Genomic DNA, 22,599 nt, shown 5'->3' with positions numbered 1-22,599 from the left:
CATATAACGTGATGATTACAAGGCCTCTTCATCCACAATCTTCTATCTCAAGGAACTTTTGTCATTCCAAGCAACTTTTGAGAGCTTTGTGAACTGATAAAGGCAGCCACACCTCACTGATGTTAACAAGTTCTTCCTGTACAATCTAAATACAAGAGCTACGTCATCTCTTTGATATCTTCTGCTTCCCTATATAACATGAATTTGCTTTTTTGCTTGGGTCATTTTTTACTGTCTGCTGTTAGCAAAGGTGTTTTACATGGTTTTCTTTAGCAGCAAAGTCTGAGGCAAAGAAGGTACTCAGGAGCTCCACTTTCTCTCCATCCTCCATCACCCACCTTATTCAACAGTGGGCCCACATTCTCTCTAGTCTTCCTTTTGCTGCTGATGTACTTGAAGAAGCTCTTCTTGTTGTCCTTGGCATCCTTTGCCAGATTTAATTACAAGTGGGCTTTAGGATTCCTTGTTGCATCCCTACATATTCTGAGAGCCTTCCTATATTTTCCCAAGCGGCCAGTCCCTTTTTCTACCCTTCGTAAACGTTCATCCATTTGAATTTTCCCAGAAGCTCCATACTCATCCATGCAGTTCTCCTACTTCCTTTGCTCCTCCTTTGCTCCTAGGGATGCACCGATCTTGAGCCTGGAGGAAGAAGTACTTGAAGATTGTCCAACTCTCTTGGACCCCACTACCTTCTAGAGCCCTGTCCCAAGTGATTCCTCCAAGTAAGGCTTTGAAGAAGCTAAAGTTAGCTCTCCTGAAGTCCAGTTTTGTAATCCTGCTTATTGCCCTACTACTTCAATGCAGGACCCTGGACTCTGCTATCCTGTGGTCATTGCAGCCAAGGCTGCCCCTGACTTGCACATTGACAATCAGACCTTCTTTGCTTATTAGTACAAGGTCCAGTAGCACTCCTTATCGGTCCCTTTACCACTTGTGTCAGGAAGTTATCAAAACTCTGTGGGAATCTCTTGCATGCGCCTGGTTGTGTTATCTGTGTAAACTTCTCCAAACACACAACTTTAGTTATTGTAGGAAGCCCACTCTTCCATCCTATATGATTCAGTGAAAATCCATGGGAATGTGTGATATCAACCATGATTAGTTATTCAAGAATTAGATATTCTGAAGCAGGATTGGTGAGAATGACCAAGATTTTTGAGACCAAGATCAGCGTCTGTTTTGAGACTTCTTTGGAGAATTTTCAGTAAAACTCAATTTACCATTGATTGTTTCCCTGTTTTTAAAATAATTTTAATTATTTAATTATTTGCAATAATTTTAAAGTTTCAGCCAATGACAATAACGTTAACTAATATAAAATAAGATGACTAAATTGTCAGAGGTAGGTAAGATTTTTAAGGACTAGTGGTAGTGTTAGTAAATAACTTTAGTAAAATGTATTGTATTTCTGAACTGATAGCACTCTCTAGGTAGGTATGACCCATTACTGTAGGAAACAGAATAATCAGATGTCAATACTAGGCTAGTTTAATACAAACAGAAGTTTATTTACACATGAAATAATATTCACCACTTAAAATATTTTTAAATGTCTTTTGTTTAGTCTATAGTATTAACATTTTTGATAACCAAAAGAAGATTAATCTCAACTTTATTCACATATTTAATGTTTGAGTCAATATATTTGATAAACCCCCTAACAATATTTGACTCTTATTTCTTCCAATAACCCTGTCTTCTGCACCACCCAACTACAGTCTGAGCTATTCATGTCTTTAAAGAGAAATGAGTTAATTTATTCTCATAAATAACTGAAGTAACAGAAAACATAGTACAGTAGACATGGTACCAAGTGTTAAAATTTCAGAGAGTTAGACCTCTTCCATAAACAACATCCTGAAATCACGGGGACTTCCTTCCATTCTCTACAAAACCTGGACTGCCATCACTGTAAATTCCCTTGAGTTCCCCCTCTCCACTCCTCATTCATTGAGATAAGGGATAATATTCACTGGGACTCACTTGATTTCTCTCCAGGCATCCAGTAAACACACAGTCCATGTCCACATGGTCAAGCTGTACATATGTCCCATTTTTAACCTTATGTATTTTATTTTGCCTTCCACTAGAGGGCAAAATGCACTGCCATAAGTTCTTACAATCACTTGAAATGTGTTGTAAACAGCTTACAGAGAGCAGACAGGACAGGATGTACCAGTTAATGGATTTGCTACCCTTCACCAGCACTTTCATTGAAAAATTACCTTAAACAAGTGTTCCCTCAGAAATGGGAAATGAGATATAGGAAAAAATCAGAACGACCACCTATGTCTAATATTAGGGAAGCAAATAGAGTGGGCTTTCATTTCATTTGTTGGCTCAGGGAGCAAGGAAATAACAGCTGTCTCTATCTGAAATACTTTATTGAAAGGACATTGTGGTGGTGTTGAGGAAAATTGGATTCAGTGCCAGGCTGGTTTTGTTCGAATTTTTGCCGAGTACCTGAATCTTCATAGCTGATTGAATTACACAGATAAAGCTGAAAGATACACCTGGAAGGTTTTGTAGATTATAACTCTTCAGAGTGATTAAATCTGTAGGCTGACCCTAAATAATTTCACAGCGTGGTTTTAGCTTTGGTGGAAGGAGGCAGCAAGAACCAATGTGTTGTCTGTCCTTCTGCTTGGAGAAGAGCAGAGAAGGCTCACTGCACTCCTCTGTGCTCCACTTTGCTTCTGAAGCAAAAATGTTGCCCATTCAAGTGAGCTGATTCTGTTCTCATTGGCCTTGTCATCTTCCTTGTCCTCTCCTTCCCTAGTCTGCCTCCCAGGCTCCAGGCATTGCTGCTTTTATTTATGCTCCTTGGTCTTGAATAATTCTGAGAGTTGAACTTCTTATTATAAAAATGTTCCTTTTCCTTTTGTTTGGAATAAAACAGTTCTGGAAGTTGGACTTGAATGCAACTGTTGCAGTGATGGAGAGCCTGAGGAAACATTTAACTCTATGGTTAATTTTCCGAAGTGTGCTTCTGCTGGGAATCTCTCCAGCCTTTAATGAGGGACTGTGTACAGTGGAAAAACACAGCTCCGTATCTGGAGTACTGTTCAGTTCTGGTCCTTGCAATTTGAAAAACGATGCAGACATACTGAAGAGAGTTTTTTCTTTCCCAGGACCTAAATGGAGTTTTGTTGAAATCACTAAATATTGTCATGTTGGAATAATCGCTTTCAGGTCTGCAAGCTCATAGGTAGGCAGAATATTTGAAGGGAACCTTTATTATTTTTTTAAATGAAATCAATGGTGTTTACCTCACCATCCAATCTCCTACTCATTGGAGTTTGTGTTTGATTATGCTAATAGTAGCATAGTGGGGATTGACATTCTGTGAACACAGCAGTCTTTCAAGGTTGCCATGGAAAAGCACTTTTCTCCCAGATATCATCTCAATTGCTTTTATTTCCAGAAGAGAGTTTCTTTCTCTCTTTTGAACTTTGATATTTAAATGCTGGATTTGTGTAGGTGTAGTGTGGTTGATCAGTCTTCAACTATCTGTGATCCAGAAAAATTGGTTTAGTGTAGAAAAAGAAATCAGAGGCAAACAACCCAGTCTATTATTGCTATGCTACAAATTAGACCTCTTCATTTGGAAAATATTAGTGCTTAATATTGTTTTCTCCTTTGCATACTCTTTTATGTCATTGCTTGGGCTTGGTGAACTGTTTTAATCATAGCACACTTAGATGACATTTCTGTCACTTTGGACTTGGTTTGATAATGGCTGCAGAAAATGCCTCTAGAGTTCTTGTTCACCTCATCTTTGAAGAAAGACATTTCTTCTAAAGCACTTTAGAAGGATCATAACCTGGTAATCAATCACTTTCTCTGAAGCCATCAAATTAGCAAGAGAAAATGAAGGTAGCTTAGGCTCAACAGGAGACAGAGCAGCATGCACTTCATGTGGGAGTGCCTCAAGCATGGCACTACCTGGAAAGAACCCTGCTGCCCATTCTTGTAGAGACATCACTTCCAGAAGTGAAAAAGGAATTGATTACCATGTCACTCTCCTTTTGGCCTGGGTATTTTGGCAATTTTGAGAGCTTTGCTCTTATTTGTACAAAGACAAGCCGTTGATGGTGGGAGCCTGGTAATTCTTTGAGGTACTTCTCTTCACTTGGAAAACATGCACATAGAAGTTGTTTTCTTGAAAGCAGTAGCATCAAACCCCAGCAGGCATTTTCTATACTTAGAAATTGAAATGTGCGTCTCGGTGAACGCTGTGCACAAAAGTGTGCAGGTTTTCTCATGGAACTATTTACTTCTGTTGCCATTTCTGTTGCTTTCTGCCTTCTCATTTATATAAGTTGTCTCTGCTGGGATATATTAAACCAGTCTCAAGCACCAAAAAAAAAGCTTTAAAATGCTTTGCCTTTGTTCTTAGTGTTCTTTACACAATATAATACTTGAGTTCAATCTTATGTCTGATTTTCTAGGATGATTGCATCCAGTCTTTTGCATAGTGGCTTTCAGGCAGACATTTTTAATGCATAAACCAGTACCAAACACAGCAGAAATTCTGGCCTGTCTAACCACTAATTTCTGACATGCCTTTATCTTACCCTTCTTTATCTTCAGTTTAATATGTGAATACACGTTTTCTTAGGAAAACAACTAAAGGAAACACAATAACCCAAATATTACAGCAATCCTAGTGTCAGCTTCTAATATCTATTGTTTTGTAGAGGAGATTCTATGACATGCCCTATGGTGATGGGGGGAAGGTTGCCATAGGTCGGAGGCTGCTTCTGATGCTAGGACCTTGATCCATGGCTGGATTTGGACTGGATAAAACTCTAGGGCATTTGAAACCATAGAAAATTGGAATGTTAAAAAATAGACTCTACTAATGACTTGGCAAATGGGAACTACAACCTGAGGACATGTCTTCGCTTGTAATACAGTAATAAAAGCAAAAGAGAAAATTTCAAAGATCAAAAGTCTCTAAGAGGTAAAGGTTGTTATTAGCAGCAAAAGTAGAAATACATTATTGCATGAAAGATATCAAGCAAGTTTTGGTGGGCATGTAACCTGTATGAGAAACAAAAATGATACTTGTACATTTCTTATTGAAGGCAGTGAGAAAAGGTAGTCTGAAGCAAAAAAAAAAAAAAAAAACAATAGAAACTATCCCAAAATATCTAGAGCTATAGAGAAATTTCTATCTTAGATCTCACTGAACACAGATGTTCCTAGACAATTTCCTGGTGATGTTTTAGTTTGTGAAAAACTCTTCAGAGGTATCAAGGAAAAGTAAACAGTGATCTGATGAACCTTTGGAATCTACATTGTAAAGGACAAATTGGCACAATTAGAATTCACTTAACTTTTATTGCAAGTATTGATATAGTGTGTACTCTGAAATATGTCCTTAATTAACTCCACTTCCAGTTACATTACAAAAATGTATAAAATATAGTTAGTTCTGCTGAAATCCCAGAGTCTGAATCGAAGAAGTCAATATTTACCTGTATTACAGAGATGTTATGAACTTCAAGGCATTAGTGGTTTTTTCCTTCTTTCTGGCAAAGTGTTCTGAACTCTGATGAAGAGTGACAAACTCTTCATGACAAACTGTAAATTGTAGTACTAGTTTTCTCTTTTTCTTAATCATTGGCTATAATTCTACTAGTTATATGACAGGCAGAACATGATCTTAATGCAAATGTTAATATAGTAGGTGATATTATATACTCCTTGAAAATTCATTCAGTTTGTGGTTTGTGGTTTGTGGTTTGGATTTAAAGTAGCTAAGGTCAAAGAATTCCATTGCATGAGAAGCTTACTCAGAAAACAAGGCTTATTCAGCTTTGCAGCTAATCTGGGAAGACAATATGTTGGAGGAAGGTCAGCTCTGAAAATTAAATCCATTTCATTTCACACTCTCACCTGGAAAGCAGTTAAAGTTCTTCAGCTGTTATCAGTCAATGAACAACAAGCCCCTTCCTGGGGCATGGAAACACTGGCTCTTCTACACAATGTCTACATTTCTGTAAGTCCATAAATAGTTCATAGTTAATACACTGAGGGGAATTTCAAACACTTGTGTTATTGGAAATTCTGAAACTCTCCTTCTGATGCAGATGAAAATTTGAAAGCCATTAAAACACCAGAAGTTAATTTAGGTTATATGAAGTAACTCAAAGCAGATAGTCATAGTCCATGTAACTAGAAGATGTTTGACTGCTGCTGCCTTACTTTATAGGTGCATAGTTTGCAGTTCTCATGCCTCAAGTCTTCATCACAAGCCTGATGCCCTTGCTGCCCATCAGCCCCTGTAATCACCTCACAGCAGAATATAAATGCTGTTATAATTGCCCCAAAGTGCACTGATAGTAAAATACATTTTAATATTTTATGGAAGTGATCCAAAATGAAGCACCTAGGTCAGAAAATACAACGTTCCAACTATGGATGGGATTTCTTACAATTAAACAATTTTAATTTTCAAAATGACTAGTGAGAGTTTGCAAGAGATAGAAAAATGTTTTGCAAATGACTTAATTTCTCTGTTGCTAGTGTTTTTCATTGAAAAATCATTTTTGCAGAAAATGATTCACAGCCAATTCCACCACAGACTAGCCCTGTCTGAGGACCTGAGCTTGGCCTGGGAAAAGGCAGCCCAAGGAAAATCAATCCTTTGCTGGCTTGCATACATCTCCAGCTCCACTCAGAGACAAGGAATCCCTACAACAAAGCCCTGTAACTTCACCAGCCTCTGCTATTCAGATACAAATATTTCAGCCTCTCCCCACTCTGGTGTCCTGTGGGATTCTATCAGGGAACCAGATCTGTGTGAGAGTTGACCCTCTTGGGCATGTACTTACCAGTATCCAGAGAAAGTTTTGAAATCTTCAAGTAAATACAAAGGTACAGTAATGTGTAATAATGATTTGCAGATCAGTATGTTCTATCCCATATGTGCCTGAAGGCACATTATAAGTCTTTGTTGTGATCACAAACTTTTTACTTTACATTTCCTTTAACAGAAAGGTGAGAGGTGTAGAAGAATTGGGTACTTAACTGGCTGAATCTTTGAAACGGATTTTTCAATCCATTTCAGAGTGTTTCACTGTGTGATTTCAGAGACACTATAGACATCCTAATTGTAAATTGTCCCTTTTACATTAAATATTCTCTCTCCCCTTATTTCAAGCTAGTCCTTGCTTTGCTGTTGCGGGTGTTTTACCATTTTTTGGCACCCATTTATTGGGTACCATTTACTGGGTTCTTGTACTCAGAAGAAGTGGTTATCTATGCAACTATTTTATGCAAAAAGTTTGCTTTTTATGCATGTGTGAGTAAACATTTTTAGTCTTGAGAAATGACTAGTTTTTCCTATTATGAAGGAATATCTTCATGTTTCATAAGAGTCAAGAGTACCTAATTTTTTTCGAAGTGGATCAAAGACTTAACAGAGTACTTTGAAAGAATATTGTATACATGAATTTGCTGTGATTACTCTAGTTGAAACATTCTTATTTCCAATGTACATTACCTCTCACTGCTTCCAAAGAGTTTTTAACCTGTGTCTCTATTAGCAAAGGTTGCAGACCCTCTAGAGAGTTACTTAATTTATGTAAAAGGTTGTACATTGAGAACACCTCAGAAAGCTTTGTATTAGTTTGGAGGCAGCTGTGATTCATAGCACAATGAAGATAAACTGACCTTTTAAAGGCAAATATGTCTTGCTGATTACTCCACAGAGCTAAATGAACAAAGGTCTAACTAAAGATGTTATATAACCACCTCTTTTCTAAGCCTTTCTAAGACTGAGTCTGCAAGAGGTTGTTTTGGTGAGGCATTTAATTTCACTTTGACTTTACATACTGAAAGTACTTACATATTGTTAAGATATTCTACTCTCCTCAGTACAAGGTTTGCAGCCACAAATGTAGATTTGTCTAGTTTACTCTTTCACTGTTCTTAGAAGTAATAAAATGAATGTTACATTACTAGAAAACTGAGTGACATCTGGAAAAAGTCAAGAATTATTACTTGTAAGCGTAATTCAGAAGTCCGTAACTGGCAAAGGAATCAAGAATTCAAATTACAAAAGAAATATTGTAATCTTCCACCATCAACAGATGCAATTCTTTTACAGTAGAAGAAAATATAAGACAACACATCCAGAAGTACACAGACCGAGCTGCATTCACACTTCAGATCTTGTGGACAAAGCACATTCCTGTATGACTCTGAGGGATGACAGTCACGCAAAGTCTAGTACGGAAGGGTTAATCCCACCTCATTCTGTCTGCTTTGCATTCTGGTACTTTTAAGTACTGGTACTGTGATGTTGACAGCTCAGTTTTGCAGAGATGACCATACTCTCTGAGGATATTTCCCCTGCGCCTAGAGTCATAACTTGCACTATGATTCAGATACAAAGATGATTTTAATAAGGTAGGCTCTCTCCGTGCTGCTAAGCAACCTCCAAATAACGTGGGCAGAAAAGATGACATGGTGATGCCAATGCCCTCCTTTAGTACTTCCCCAGACAGTGAAAGACCTGATTACAGTGCTTAGCTCACCCTCTAGAGATTCTACCTTCTTTCTCTTCCAATAGAGTCCAGTCTTTACCCATGGAGCTGCAGAAAGAGAGTGCACTGGGACAGCGAGTTCCATCCTGCTTGTGGGACTTGCACGGTGTGCATTTAAGAACAGAAAAATCATATTTGTAATGAAAAATCAGCCATGAAAGAATAAGACTCTCTAGCCTCTTGGTAAAACCCCAGCAGGACAGGCACAAGACTTTTTTTCAGAGCAAGGCACTCAGCTTCTTTGCAGCTGGGGGAGGAAGAGCTGTATGATTCCAGGGAAAAACCCAATGCCTTCCTTTCAGAGACCTGCAAGACCAAGTGCTATTTCAGCAGAAAGGATGCAGCACTTGGCTTATCTACTCTGTATTCACGAAGTACTTAAAGTTCTTTATAAATGTAGCCATGTGTGACTTCCTTAAGTCTAGACCCCATGTCATGGTAGAATCAGGTCTCCAGGCACCTGACTAGTAGAATATATAGACTCTTATACAATATCTTCAGGGGTTTTATGTCAGAGAAGCCTTGTGAAAACATAGAGGACTGTATATTGTTCAGTTTTTGTCCAAGTCTTAAGATTGCACTTTTCCCCCCATTATTAATCAGTAAAGTCCTTGTCTACCTTTCACTTGTCTTCTTTCAAGTCTCTCCAAAATTATCAGTGTCAAGAGTGTCTGTCCAGAAAATACAGATAATTTCCTCCCTTTGATACTGTTATACAAGTTAGCTCTTTCAAAAGAGGATGCTATCCATATAAAGCAAGCAAATGTATTCCTTGGACTAAAAAAGAGATCATTACTTTTGTCAGGTATAAGGAGGGACTTGAGACCTCATACTCAAGCAACAAGGTAAGGCAGGGTCATGACTCTGAGAGGCATTTCAAGTTAACATGGTAGGCAATGAATACAAGCAAGAAAGGTCAGGACAAAATAACATAATAAAAGTACATTTTTCATTGATTGGATGGCTGTGCAATTTGAGAAAAAGAGCTGTTACATTCTATGATCACTACCTGACTAAGGAGCCTTTCATTCTTGCAAGCAGTTCATAATTCTCAGAGAGGTTAGGTATACATAAGAAATTAAATGGCAAATGAACAATACTTTCCCTCTTCTCTTTATGATTGACCCTTCTTAATTTGCTCAGAACACAGAGATGCCGTATTCTGGTGAGGTAATAGGTAACTCAACTCTAGGGTTTATTTCAATGAAATAAACTTGGAAAGATAGTTCAGGTGTTGCTATAACTTTGTACCTATGTATCACCAAAGGTTTTCCACCCTCAGTAGCTGCAGGATGGGTTTGGATATGGACTTCTGTCTCCCATGTAAGCCATTAAACACCTCCTGTATCTGTTATGAAGAGCTGTACTGCAGCACTGGAGTTGTGTCAGGTCTGGGAGCTGCCTTGGTGGCTGTGCTGGCTGAAATTGTGAGCCAGGTGTGCAGCAGAGGGAGGGATGTTGCCAGAGAGGATCTAGCATCCTTAAACCTTCCATATCCTTCCTTTGCCTTAAATTATTTCCTTGTCTAAATTTACTGAGTAAACAAATAAACTTATTGCCTAAAGTTTTCAGTTGCTTTTTTATTTATTGGGGGAAAAAAATTGGTAAATGATTCAAAGCTTCTGTAACTGCTTCTATCATTGCTAGTGTTGAATCTTACATCCTTGAAAATTAATCAGGGCAAATTTACAAAGAGAGAGAGAAACACATGGCACATCCATAATGTAACTACAGAAAATTAGAGTATACGCCACTCCATTATCTGTCTTTGTGTATAGGGACAGTTTAGCAGATCAGTTTTGCTTCTGAAAAAACACAGTTTCAAAATTAATTTTCTTGGGGAAAGACCAATTCATTTTTAAGAAACAAATCATTTGTTAATTTACTGTTCAATCTAACTACCAAAACAAAGTAATGCCTTTTATATATTAAAAGTAGCAGGCCTCTTCCAACTTTGTTTTCATACAAGCCTAAAATACCCAAGCACTTTCAACAGCCTTTGCTCTAAAGGGGATGTCTCAGTGTCACTGTATAGGAAAACCTCACAAACTTATGATCTTAACATTGTCTTCATATGCTCTGGATTATCTATTTATATGTATTCTAATTAAAATCTTATTGAAATTGGGATGGTTTTTCAGTTGAGTCACATATACCAAACTTCATTGCTCAGATGCAAGTTCTACAGTACTCAAAACACTGGAAAATTATTGGGATCTAAACATCCTGCCTGCATAATAGTTATTGTTATATAGCATTTTTTAGTGAAATATTTGTATGGTTTATGTCTATGAAATTCAAGATTAGGAGATTTTGAAGGAGATTTAAGAAGACAGATATTCAAAGTGACAGAAATATGGTTGCAGTTTTAAATAACTTTATGTGTACTATCTCATAATAAATGTATTATAAGGTGGGTACCCGTGCTATGATTTTTACTTGAGATGTCTCTTTCAGATTGGAAAGTGATTTATCCTTTCCCCACCCCTTTAATTATGGGAATGTGATATAAAAAAACGCAGACCATACCCTGAAATAGATTTTCATATAGACAAGGAGTACTAAGAAAGAGTCTATTCAACAATGAACCTGTTGAGCATGAATGGGATCTCATTGCCTTGCTATCGTTTGCATGACTGAGAGTATTGGCTTTGATTATTAAACTTCAATCATATTTTAGACAGAAACTGAACTGATAATGGATTTATTTTTTCTGTTTTTAACCTCATGCACCCTCCAACCTGTGACATCTTGGCTTGGCAGCCCAGTCATCCCATAGTGCCTATTCCAGAAAATGAAGCACTCATCTCCAAGGAGGTAATAATTTAATGGGTTTAAGCATTTGCATGTTAGCTTTATCTTTTATTTATGTAGCTTGGATAGAATTGATGAGCAAAAATATGCTCAGCTCCCAAATCTACTTTTGTCCAGTGCATATACTAGTTAAGCATTAGTTATTTTTAATGATCAATGAAGAAAAAAAGAGCTATTTTGCAGATGATATTGTTTATGTGAATTTAGAGTAGCACTAACAATTACACTTTAGCTTTCTGATATGTGCTGTTGGAACGTTATCAAGTGGGATTTGTTAAATTCTGCTGTTAGCCCAATTTAAATCACACATTCCACAATTTTCAGTCACTGGTATAGCTTCTGTTTTAAATACCAAGTACAACTATCAGAAGCACTAAGAATAATTAGATGTTGAGAATTTAATAAAGAACTGTCAAGAAAACATAAGACAACACATACTGCAAGTTTGCCCAACATCAAAATTCGGTGCCAGTTTTATTTGACTTTGAGGAAGGAGGCAAATCTTGAAGTCTAAATTCTGTCACCAATTCCCTACTGCTTTTACATATCTAAAATCTAGGACCGTAGTGGTTACCACCCTTGATAATTCATTCAATGAGAGCTGAAGCAATCTGCTATGCATCATTAATTTTCTCTTGAGATAGAGCATATAAAAATTAAAAAGGTTCTGCTGGCACAGGAAAGCCTTTTTTTCCGAAAAGGTCATGAACATAAAGCTGAAGTATAGCCTCAATGTTTAAATAAACATATATAATGTAATTAACAATCATATTCTTTACTGCAGGGTTTAGAATGTAGTAGAACATCTTTAATTAAATGATATTTTCACCATTATTTTAGAACTTCACATATGAAGATGTAACTTACTACCTATAATAGCAGTACGAGCACATTTCTGATGCAAGAATGAATTTAGCTCCCGAGACTTTCTTTGGTTGCCAGTTGCATGCTTATAATTTTTTCACAAATTTTTTGATCAGTTTAACAATGTTGATGGGAATGATAATTAAATTTTCATAAATGTTCAATTTATTGTTTTAAAATTAGGTTCTAGTCTCAATAAAAGGAGCAAAATGAGCATTTAAATAAATATAATGGGTGCTTGTCGTAGAATCATAGAATCAAAGAACTGTAGAATCATAGAATGATTTGGGTTGGAAGGGACCTTAAAGATCATCTCATTCCACACCCCTGTGCCATGGGCAGGGACACCTCCCACTAGACCAGGCTGCCCAAGCCCCCATACAACCTGGCCTTGAACACCTCCAGGGATGGCGATGTCAATAATTGCTATCAAATGAGTAACTCATTATTTTGAAAAATATTGAGGGGAATTTTGAGGCCAAGACCTCCATATGTTGAGAGCAGAGGGTTTGCTTGAATTTTGAGTTTATTGGCAGAGCCTGTCAATATATCCTTACAGTTTATCTTAGTGTCCACTGAAAAATAAGGAAGGAAAAGAAAGAAAAATAAAAGACATCTGTGCAGGGAGTCAGGGATTTGGTGGTACTTCACATCACTTATTGTTTGAATTTCCACCAGGACCTTCTGGCCACCTCCCTCTTTCCTTGCCTTTGACCTTTCTGTTTGTTTCTATATCATCAATCTACTTCCTCTGCCTCCCAGGAGCCAATTCTTGGTTCTCTTGAAAGCAATTGTTACGGTTTCAGCTGTTGATCCATCCAAAGGGAGCCCCAAGATTCTTCAAAAAATGAGGTTGGACAACAAATACCTTGCTGAGCTTCTCAGATAGGATTTTTCTCTCCATATCATTTGTAAAGTTTCTGTAATATTATTGAAGTAAAGGTATTTCATTGGAAGGCAATGTGGAGGCCTGAATATGTCTGAGGATAAATTAGTTGTTGAGATGAAACGGATCTGGTCTACATCAGGTACCCTAAAATGTGTGTGTACATATATACACACATATATTATATACACATTTATGTATAGCTGTGTATAGGTATCAGTGTGTGTGTATGTGTATGTGTTAGTTGGCATGTGTGGTTCTTAAGATGCAACTGATTTTCCTCTATTTGAAAATAATACAGGGAAAAGCCAATATCTAGATTCCCATCTCTCATTCTACTTCTTTACTATTTACATGCTGAGGGTGAGCTTTGCAGAATTAATAGAGAGTGCAATCTTTTCAGAGAGAAATCTTTTAAGAAATATGACACATAATTTGACTGATGCACTATCTAAATCGGTTCAGAATGTGAAGCATCTCGTACTGACATAGGAAAGTCAGACTACCATGACTGAGAAAACGTGAGGTTGTAGGATGTTCTAAATTTATGTCAGTAACAACAAAAGTGAAAAATTCCTTTGGTCAGAGGCCAAGCTGGTCTGTTCCAAGGTAGATAAAATATATAACACTGTCTCCTAAATGTTCCTTCTTATTAGAAACAAACACTTTAAACAGAACTTCTATCAACCAATTTATTAAAAAAACCCTAAATATACTCAAACAACTGGAACATTTGTACCAATAAATATCCCCAATGAAATGGTGATTACATTTATAAAGAGAGAAGACAATCAATTGAAAAGAAGAGGATTTATCTGGTTTGTTTCCAGTACTCTTTTTATTTCCCTTGATTAACATCTTGTTGGATGATGGTCATTCACCACTTACAATGATGTTAACTAGAGGCAAATAGCTTTGAAAAAAAAAATAATCTGATACAATTTGGTACAGCTGAGCAAGATCAGTATTTGTGCTGTTTCTCTGGGTCACCACATGTAGACAAGGCAGAAAGGAGGTGAGCAGGTTCATCACAAGCTGGTCAGGAAACAGTGTAAAGAGATGACACAATTTCTGTTTTCTTTGTTACAAATCAAAGGAAGTCTCCCCCAATTAACTTTTCAAAGTATTCAAACAAGGCATGATATCTAATTTCCCTCCCAGTCCCCAATTATTAATCTCATTTTAGCTGGAGGGGACACTGTGCTGGCCATATTGAGACTAAGCAATGTCTTTCTATGCATAGAAGACAGAAGCACCCTGGGAGACAAACTCCTTTGCTTATTCTCAGTCAAGAAGTACTGAACAAAGTCTATTGTACAACTGCTTTAGATTCATATAATCTTTTTGCTGCAGCTGTTACACTATTTTATCTGTTTGTTATTCCTGAAAGATCTGAAATAATTATTTGACAAAATAATAGCATCTGTAAGGTCAACATTCATAAAAAGAGATTTTTCATGAGAAAAAACTCACTCCATTGACTTCATAGAATCATAGAATCACCAGGTTGGAAAAGACTCACTGGATCATCGAGTCCAACCATTCCTATCAAACACTAAACCATGTCCCTCAGCGCCTCGTCCACCCGTGCCTTAAACACCTCCAGGGAAGGTGACTCAACCACCTCCCTGAACAGGATTTCTCTCTTTTGTGAGAATTTGTGAGAGCTTTAGTACAAGAAGCTTTTTTTTTTTTTAATAACTAAGGGGAAAAGTTAATCCACCTTGCTACATTTGAAACAACTTTAATGGCAAAAAAGTCTTGAAATTTTCTATTCTATGAAAATGTCAGTAAGGTCTAAAGTTCTATTATATGTTGCTCTTAATCTTTATTTACTTAAGGAATATTTCTGGTCAGAGGTCAACGTTAGTATTAATCATTGATAGATTCTACATATAAGAAGAAAACGAATCCATTTTATGAAAGAGTTCCTGTACTAAATACGTTCATCTAAATTTATTTTATGTGAGGCCAAAACTCAAAATGGCAATATTAAAGCAAAAAGTTCTTCCAGTTAAAAATACTTTTATTGAACTCTGTATTTACAAAGAAAACCCTAGAGCATGTAGCAGGGATGGAAGAGCTGTGCCCACAGCGAAGACCTGCCTTTCCCTTCCTCTTGTGGGAAGGTATGAGGGCAGGATACAGCTACTTAAACATCATCTCCTTTGTTTAAGCACCTGCTTCTTCCATTTGGTGCTGGGATAGGTCCTTCCCTGCATGCAGACATATTGGGGTAAAAGTCTGCATTGCTCTTTGTGCTTTCCTTGCTGACAAACACAGGCTCTCCATGAATTGTGGACACACTAATCCCTTTTTACTTTTAGTTTTTGCATAAAACTAAGTCCCTGCCCTCAGGGCAGTGGAAAGCTGGTATATACTAGTGTTCCACTGTCTGAGCAAATTTTGCAGCAGTGCAGAGTTTATGAATTATTTAGTGAACTAGGGGGCACTAGGCAATTCATAAAGAATGCTGCAAAAACTGAGACCCGGCCTAGAGATTAAAGCAGCAAATAATAAGGCAAAGATCAAGAGCAATGCATATAAATAAAACTCTCAGATAATGCAACTTAGACTTTTTTTCTGATGTTACCTACTTCCAAAATCAGAACTGTTTTGACGTGGCCTGTGATTTTCCAAAATATTTGGGAATGAAATAAGCAGCACATCCCTGAAATGATAGTCTCATCACTCAGTTTATTTTGACGAAACCAAGGATGCAGCCCTAGGCTCTCCCCATATCATCGTAACAGTTCATTTAACTGAAAATTGAACAACCCTGGAAATGAGCTTTTAATTTTAGTAAAATGCTTTTGCTAAAAGAATAAGAATTTCAGGTGTTAGTTGTGACAAATTCTTTAACTTCCTAAATGGATGAGCCAGTAGAATAGAATAGTCAACCACCGTCTTCTGATATTTCTAAATAGAAAGGTAGGTCCAAACAATATACATTTGTAAATTCTTAAATAAAAACCTTAAGTATCAGCAGACATACTTTCTATTTACTTTAACAATGTTTTAAGCTTTTAAATATTTAATACTTTATATATGTAATAGGAAATTTTTACTTGCAACGTGTATTTGGGTGATACTTTTGGCCAATTTCATTGATATCTCCTTGTTTTAAGTAAAAAGTTTTGGTTATAGTCTACTGACATAGAAGGGCATATTATATCATCACACATTAACATGGAAAAAGCCTTTTTATGGATTTATAGCATTTTATTTCTAATATGATCGCTATAAAAATGATTACTGCAAATGTGGTAAGTATACGTTTAAAAGGCTGAAAGGCTAGTAATGTAAATGTGATACAGAGAAAGTACAAAATGTCAGTATGTCACTTAGATTGCCATTTTCATCTAATTTGGTTTGGCTTTAAGAAACAGCTCTTGTATTTTGTCCCTTTTAAGTAGTGGCAGGAATATCATATAGTAGTTTCAGAGGAAAAGAGCTTCCCCTGAAGAAGTAGTCAGAACACAGTTGTAGTTTGAAGAAAGCTTTTTTATTATTCAGTTCTTAAAGTAACGCACAAGTAATTTTAATCACAGAATTAGACAGACAATGCATTTAGTGTCTGACCAGCTCTTGGGATAAAAACCATTTTTCCCTATGGCTAGTTAAATCTTCCCTGCTTGTTTCCTCCTCACCTTCTGCCACTGAGGTGTCTATAAACCTCACTTAAATAGTAGGAGACGAAAAACAGATATCCCTTAGCTTGCTCTTCACATTAAACAAGCCCTGTAGCCTTCCCTCACGTGTCATATGCTTTTTGCCAGAAATCAAGGAATGCTTGTATCCATCCTGATGCTGCTCTGTTGGATTTCTTCTGTTTGCTTGACAACTCTCTCCTATTGCAAAGGCTCAAAAATAGAAACTATGTTCAGATGCAGGCTCACTAGTGCCCAGCAGAAGGGAATAATCAATTCCCTCAGCCTGCTAGCTATGCTTTAATTAATGCACCACAATAAGGGTGACTCGTGTTCGGTTTGGTGTCAGTCAGACCTCAGGTCCTTCTCTGCAGAGCTGCTACCTGGATAGTCAGCCACCAGCCTTTACCACCATATGGGGTTGTTCACTTCCTCTGCCCACCTTGTTCCTTGACAGGTGCAAGTTTTTATGTTTGCCTTTATTCACAAAGCTCCTGCTAGCCCGTTTTCGCAGTTTGGCAAAGTCCTCCAGAACAGGAGCTGTACCCTTAAGTTACCAATCTCTCTCTTCCCTTGAAGCTAGTGGCATCCACAGAATTTGAACTGTTGACAATGATCCTTTTAGACCAGTGGTCCAGCCAGTTATTCGTTCACTCTGTAGTCCACCCTGCTCATTGGTTTTGGTAGAAGATTACTGTAGAAGACTCTGCTGAAAGCCTTGTTAAAGTGGAGTAAAACAGCATAGTGTCATATCAATGCAAGGTTGGCCACACCCTTCTTCCTCCCAGGATGTGGTCCAAAAAAGTAGTGGAAACCCAGCATGAGTCTGAAATGTCCTCTAACATGCTTTTAAGTATGATGATATTTGTCTGTTAATATTTGCCACGTGCAGTATATTTCCTCAGAAATATCACTGCATAAAAAATCACCCCCAGTTCACTAATTATGGTTATAAATTAACAGTACAAGGAATCAACACTTTTAAAAGACAAGGTGCTGTATGAAGTTGTCCTATGGTTTATAGAGCTGTGCCTTCTTAACATACTGCATATTTTATTCTCCTCTCCATTTTGATTTCACCTTTTACATCTTTTTTTTTTATTTTCTTCAGGTTGCCAATGAAAGAGGTTCTGTTTAGCTGTGATGGTGAGTATTAATATTTTTCTGACTTGATTACAGTCACACTTTGAATATGTAACTACTTTACAGTCATTTTAACAGATCTTTATGGTTTTCTTTAAAAGGATGATAAGATGCTTTAGCTATGCAATTTAGTGTTTGAATAATAAGCCGGCCTTGGTGAATGATTTTCTGGTTTTGGTGAATGATTTTCTATTAAAAATGATCAATGCACGATAGCTCCATTTCTTAGCATCACAAAATAAAGTCAGAATTGAGTTGATTTTAAGTAGCATACAGCCAAACAGTTAGAAGACACTGAGGTATGGTCTGGAATTAGATTGTGAAGTAATGTCATTGAGATAAAACTAATATTCTTTTATATTTGAGTGCATAACCATATAGTGCCATTAAAGTTAATGGTTTGCTTCAGTGCAGATGATATAGAAATGGCTGAAACGTTCAATACTTTTTTTTGTTTCAACCTTCGTAAAAAAGGTTAATCATGACTTAAAGTTTATTTCACTTATTATTAAGAACTTGAGAGTAGATCATGGGGAGAAAAGGAAGAGAACATCTGAAGGAATACTGACGTAAATTGGAGTATTCAGGATGGCACAGACTAATGAAAATTACCATTAAAATACTCAGCCAAAGCAATTTCTCAAACACTTGTTATTAGCAGGGTGAGTAAATTCCCAGAGAAATGGAGAAAGGCAAACACAACGTCATATCTAAAAAAGCAGGAAAGGAAAATCTAGAGAATTACAGAAAAGTCTGTCCTAATAGCATTTCTAAAACCCTGGAACACAGTATTAAAAAAACCTTTTGTAGGCTTCTAGAGAATAGTAAGGAGATAAGAGGACTTGCATAGGGACACGTCAGAAACAAATCCTATCAAGTTCATCTCATTTCCTTCTTTGACAGCAAAACAGATAGAGGAGTTGCTTTTGATGCAGCCTGTCCTCAACACAGTCCCGTGAGATATTCATACGCAAGTAAAGCAGATACAGAGTAAATTAAATTCATGTAAGGTAGATGTGCAACTGATTGGAAAGTTGGACTCTAGAAACAAGCATTTGCTGCTGAAGTGGGAGAACATCTCACACAGTCTTCCACAATGCTGTCTTCTAGCTCTAGCACTGTAAGACATTGCCATTAATTGCCTGCTCAATCACATGGACAGTAAGCTTCCCCAATTTACAGATAATATCCATTTAGAAGGACTTGCAAGCAGCCTGAAAGACAGGATAAGAATTCAAAAAATGCCATTTATATTAGAGGAATGGCTTGAAATCAACGTGATAACATGCATCGAAGAAAAATACAAAAGTAATATGAAAAGCACAGATAGAAAAGGAATGACAACAATACTGCAGGAGAGAATCTGAGGATTAAAGGGGACCATAAACTGAATCTGATTTGAAGAGGCAAGTTTCTTATGAAAAATACTGTTCCAGGGAGATGCTGAAGGGAGTGCTTTTAATATGATGGAGATAATTACTCATCTTTGTTCAGTGTTAGCAAAGAATCAGTTGCATGGGATACAGGAAATAAATGGGAGATGTAGAAAAGATGTGAAGCTTTCAGTGTCTTCACAGAGAAGAAAAAAGGTCAGAGTGGAGGCACAACAGTTTATATCTTTTCATAACGGGCCGTTAAATATGGATATCAGTCACTTCTCCATGCTTCCTGAGATCAGGAGAAAAAGAAGTGGACTTAAATTTTAGGGAGAGGGATTTAGTTTAGAATTTGAACAGTCACAACTATGTGGAAATTTAAGAGCTAAAACGGTTTACTTTAGGCTGCTGCAAAGACAGGAAAGCAGCTCATCTTCTCCCACAGCTATAGCAAAACTCAAGTGGCTGAATACACCTTTAGGGATTTTTTTTCTGTGAAACGATGTTTGATCATCAAGTTGTATTAATTAGGAAAACTAAGTGATCAGTGTGCATGCTATACAGTTTACTAATCTGTACTTTTGATAACTTATGTTCATGTGAGAACTCTTCTTTTCCAGCCCTGAATTAGGATCAAGACCTAACACTGTAGAGTATTTTGAGGCCTGTTTCTATAGAGAAGGAATCCACGGCACAGATGTTATTTAAAGCACCACTTAAAACAAACAAAAAAAAATTGCTTCCAGTATGGTAATTGCAAAGCTGTAATCACAATCAAATATTCTTTCAAGAGATAATCTTATGTACTAGCATAATTAACCCCAGAGATACACACCTGAATGTGCCATATTGAAATATTGTTTCTTGAAGTGCTTGCTGGTTTAAGAGATGCCCAATATAACACAGCATATTTTCTTTAGAATTAATATAAACATTGAAATTAAATAAAGCTGTATTTTTGTTTCAAAGCGTCTACTGTGATTCTTATTTTTACTCCTGCAAATCTCACTCCACACGTTTCAAATAGCTGAGAATGGATGTCAGCATCACTGGGAAAGGAAAGCTCCCACGCTCTTGACCTTGGTCAGATTTTGCCATCACACAAACACTTATGTTTTGTGAAATACTCCAGGAATTATTCATGTTTGTAACAGCTCTCAGAGCAATCAGCATGCGCAGTAATTCTTCCCTGTGATTCAATGTCCATAGCCCTTTTGGTCAGACAGTGCAGGCAGAATCGCCAGCTGCACTCCTGGTGCACATGGAAGATGAACCATTTTCCTCTCTGTTTTATGCTGCTGTATTTTTCACCCTATGCTGCTCCCACACAACGTTTCCTGAGCCCGGTTCTTAAACAATTTGCTTCCAAAACGCATTATAAAAGGAAGCCGACTGTTCTTGCATGAGTCAACCACCTTCTCCCTGATCCTTTGATCCCTTGAACCACAGATCACCCACCAGGTAGGCACATCTTCAGACCTTCTGCATCACAGCCCTGTCCTGGTGTGCAGGAACATTTTACCTCCTGACACGCTGCTATGTGTTGTGGTTAAGATTAATGTTTTAATGAGAATTGCTGCTGCTTTCATTAAAATTAATGAAGTGAACTAATTTATAAAATATTATTATAGTTAAAACATCAAAATTAAAACCAGTTTAAAAGGAATAGTCCTTAGGCTTAGTTTCTTGCAGTATTGGACCTGGTGTAATTTCAGTCCAGCCCACATCTAAACTCATGAAATATGGAACTGTGAAAACAGAAGACAAGTTCAGAAATCAGTGATTTTCTCTATATAGGTGAAATGTATATTTTTCCCTTGATACGGGAGCACACATGTCCTTCAGAATGTCATGAACAGATTTATAGGTACATAAGGTTTGATTTTGTACCAGTTTCTTTTCTCAGTGAAAAAATAATAGAAGTTAAGTGTGTATCTCTTTTGGACAGTATGCCCATTAACCAGATGGTGAAAAAAAATGAGGAAAGCATTTCAGTGAGTTCAAGAGAGAGTTCCTGAGATATTCATAAACACATCTATAAATATAAAGGTGTTATAATTACTGCACAAGTTGTAATAGGTCTAGCCACCAAGGATCTAAGAGTATTTCTTATTTTCAGTAGAGCACTGAAGTGGGTAAAATTAATATTTAGAAACAATATGATCTATGTGCTTCTCAAAAGTTGTAGCAAGATTTCCTATGTCTTTATTTTTTTCAAAGCATATGACTTGTTCTGAATTTGTTCCAAACCAAGCTTTCTTTTTCTCTTGAATTTCATTTTTTAAAGCCTAAATTTACCCAGCACATCTAGCCAAGAGGATTATTCACATGCTATGGCTTAGCTTTAAAATAGTCAAGGTGATAGACTGAGGCCCATAGGTGGAAGGAACATATGCGAGAGAAAAAACTGCTGAGATTATAGAAAAGGCAAAAGAGGAATCCTTTTGTTGATTTCTGGGTTTGTGAGTTTGTTCATCTGTGCATGTTTTAAAAAATATTTTCCCTATCTATTCAAACAGCTTCTGTCTATGAATGACAAATGAGAATATATTGGCAATCATTGTCTAGGAAGTCTATGCCAAGAAACCAATGGTAAAAGTATTAGGAGAAAAAAATCCTTTAAGGAGAGATTATATAGAGCAAAACTCAACCTGAAAAATTGACTACATTTGCAGTAGTACTATAATGGGTGATGCAGAGCATTTAGTCCAAGTTCTGATGCCTTTACTTTGCTTTTAATCATTATTTTTCTGTTAAAATACACATTCCTGTCAAGATCACAGTGACTGTCTAGTGAGGGATTATAACCCCCTTTTCCCCTCATTCTCTCTCATAGTCTGATAGACAGTGACACCCCTTCCTGTACATGTTTGTGGTGTTTCTATTGCTGTTATGTGCAACTCAAGCTGGCAAAAAAAAGACTTATTAAAGTTGGTCCAAGTGACCAGAAGGGAGATTTGCCTAGAACAAGGAATACACCTGGGCAGCAACATATAATGGGTCGTGAAAAGTGAAGTCAGCATTCATTCCTTGAAAAAACGGGGTGCTGCATCAGACTAAGTGCATCTCTTGGCCCAAGGGTTCGTCTGTCTGGGATCCAAAGCCTGGTTTGGTGTGGTATGGATCTGTGCTCTTGAATCAGTTTGAATAAGAAAATTCCTTGAATATCAGGAAGTTCACAAGTTAAATTTGTGCAAAATGAATAAAGTGAAAGCATAGGGGATTTTATTAAAAAGCTAGCAATAACATCTCAAAGGTACAAATGGAAAAAAATATATACCTGAAGGTAAAAAAAAACCCCTTAA

General features: G+C 37.0%; 1 protein-coding gene across 9 annotated transcripts in view; it reads left to right on the top strand.

Annotated features, from left to right (window-relative positions):
• The window catches only part of MLIP (muscular LMNA interacting protein), a 111,155-nt gene extending 90,893 nt beyond the window's left edge, over window positions 1–20,262 (top strand). For all 9 annotated transcript variants that reach the window (XM_069851506.1, XM_069851503.1, XM_069851501.1 and 6 more), the window contains 3 exons: window positions 11,325–11,378; window positions 17,887–17,921; window positions 19,915–20,262. In XM_069851506.1, coding sequence (XP_069707607.1) covers window positions 11,325–11,378; window positions 17,887–17,913 — 81 coding nt within the window. In that variant the 3' untranslated portion in view covers window positions 17,914–17,921; window positions 19,915–20,262. The remainder of the gene's footprint in view (window positions 1–11,324; window positions 11,379–17,886; window positions 17,922–19,914) is intronic.
• The last annotated feature ends 2,337 nt before the right edge of the window (window positions 20,263–22,599 follow it).

This window comes from Phaenicophaeus curvirostris, chromosome 2 (genome assembly GCF_032191515.1).
Source record: "Phaenicophaeus curvirostris isolate KB17595 chromosome 2, BPBGC_Pcur_1.0, whole genome shotgun sequence".
Classification (NCBI taxonomy): domain Eukaryota; kingdom Metazoa; phylum Chordata; class Aves; order Cuculiformes; family Cuculidae; genus Phaenicophaeus; species Phaenicophaeus curvirostris.
Note: the sequence above shows the minus strand (reverse complement) of the source record. Positions and strands in the feature narration are given on the sequence as shown.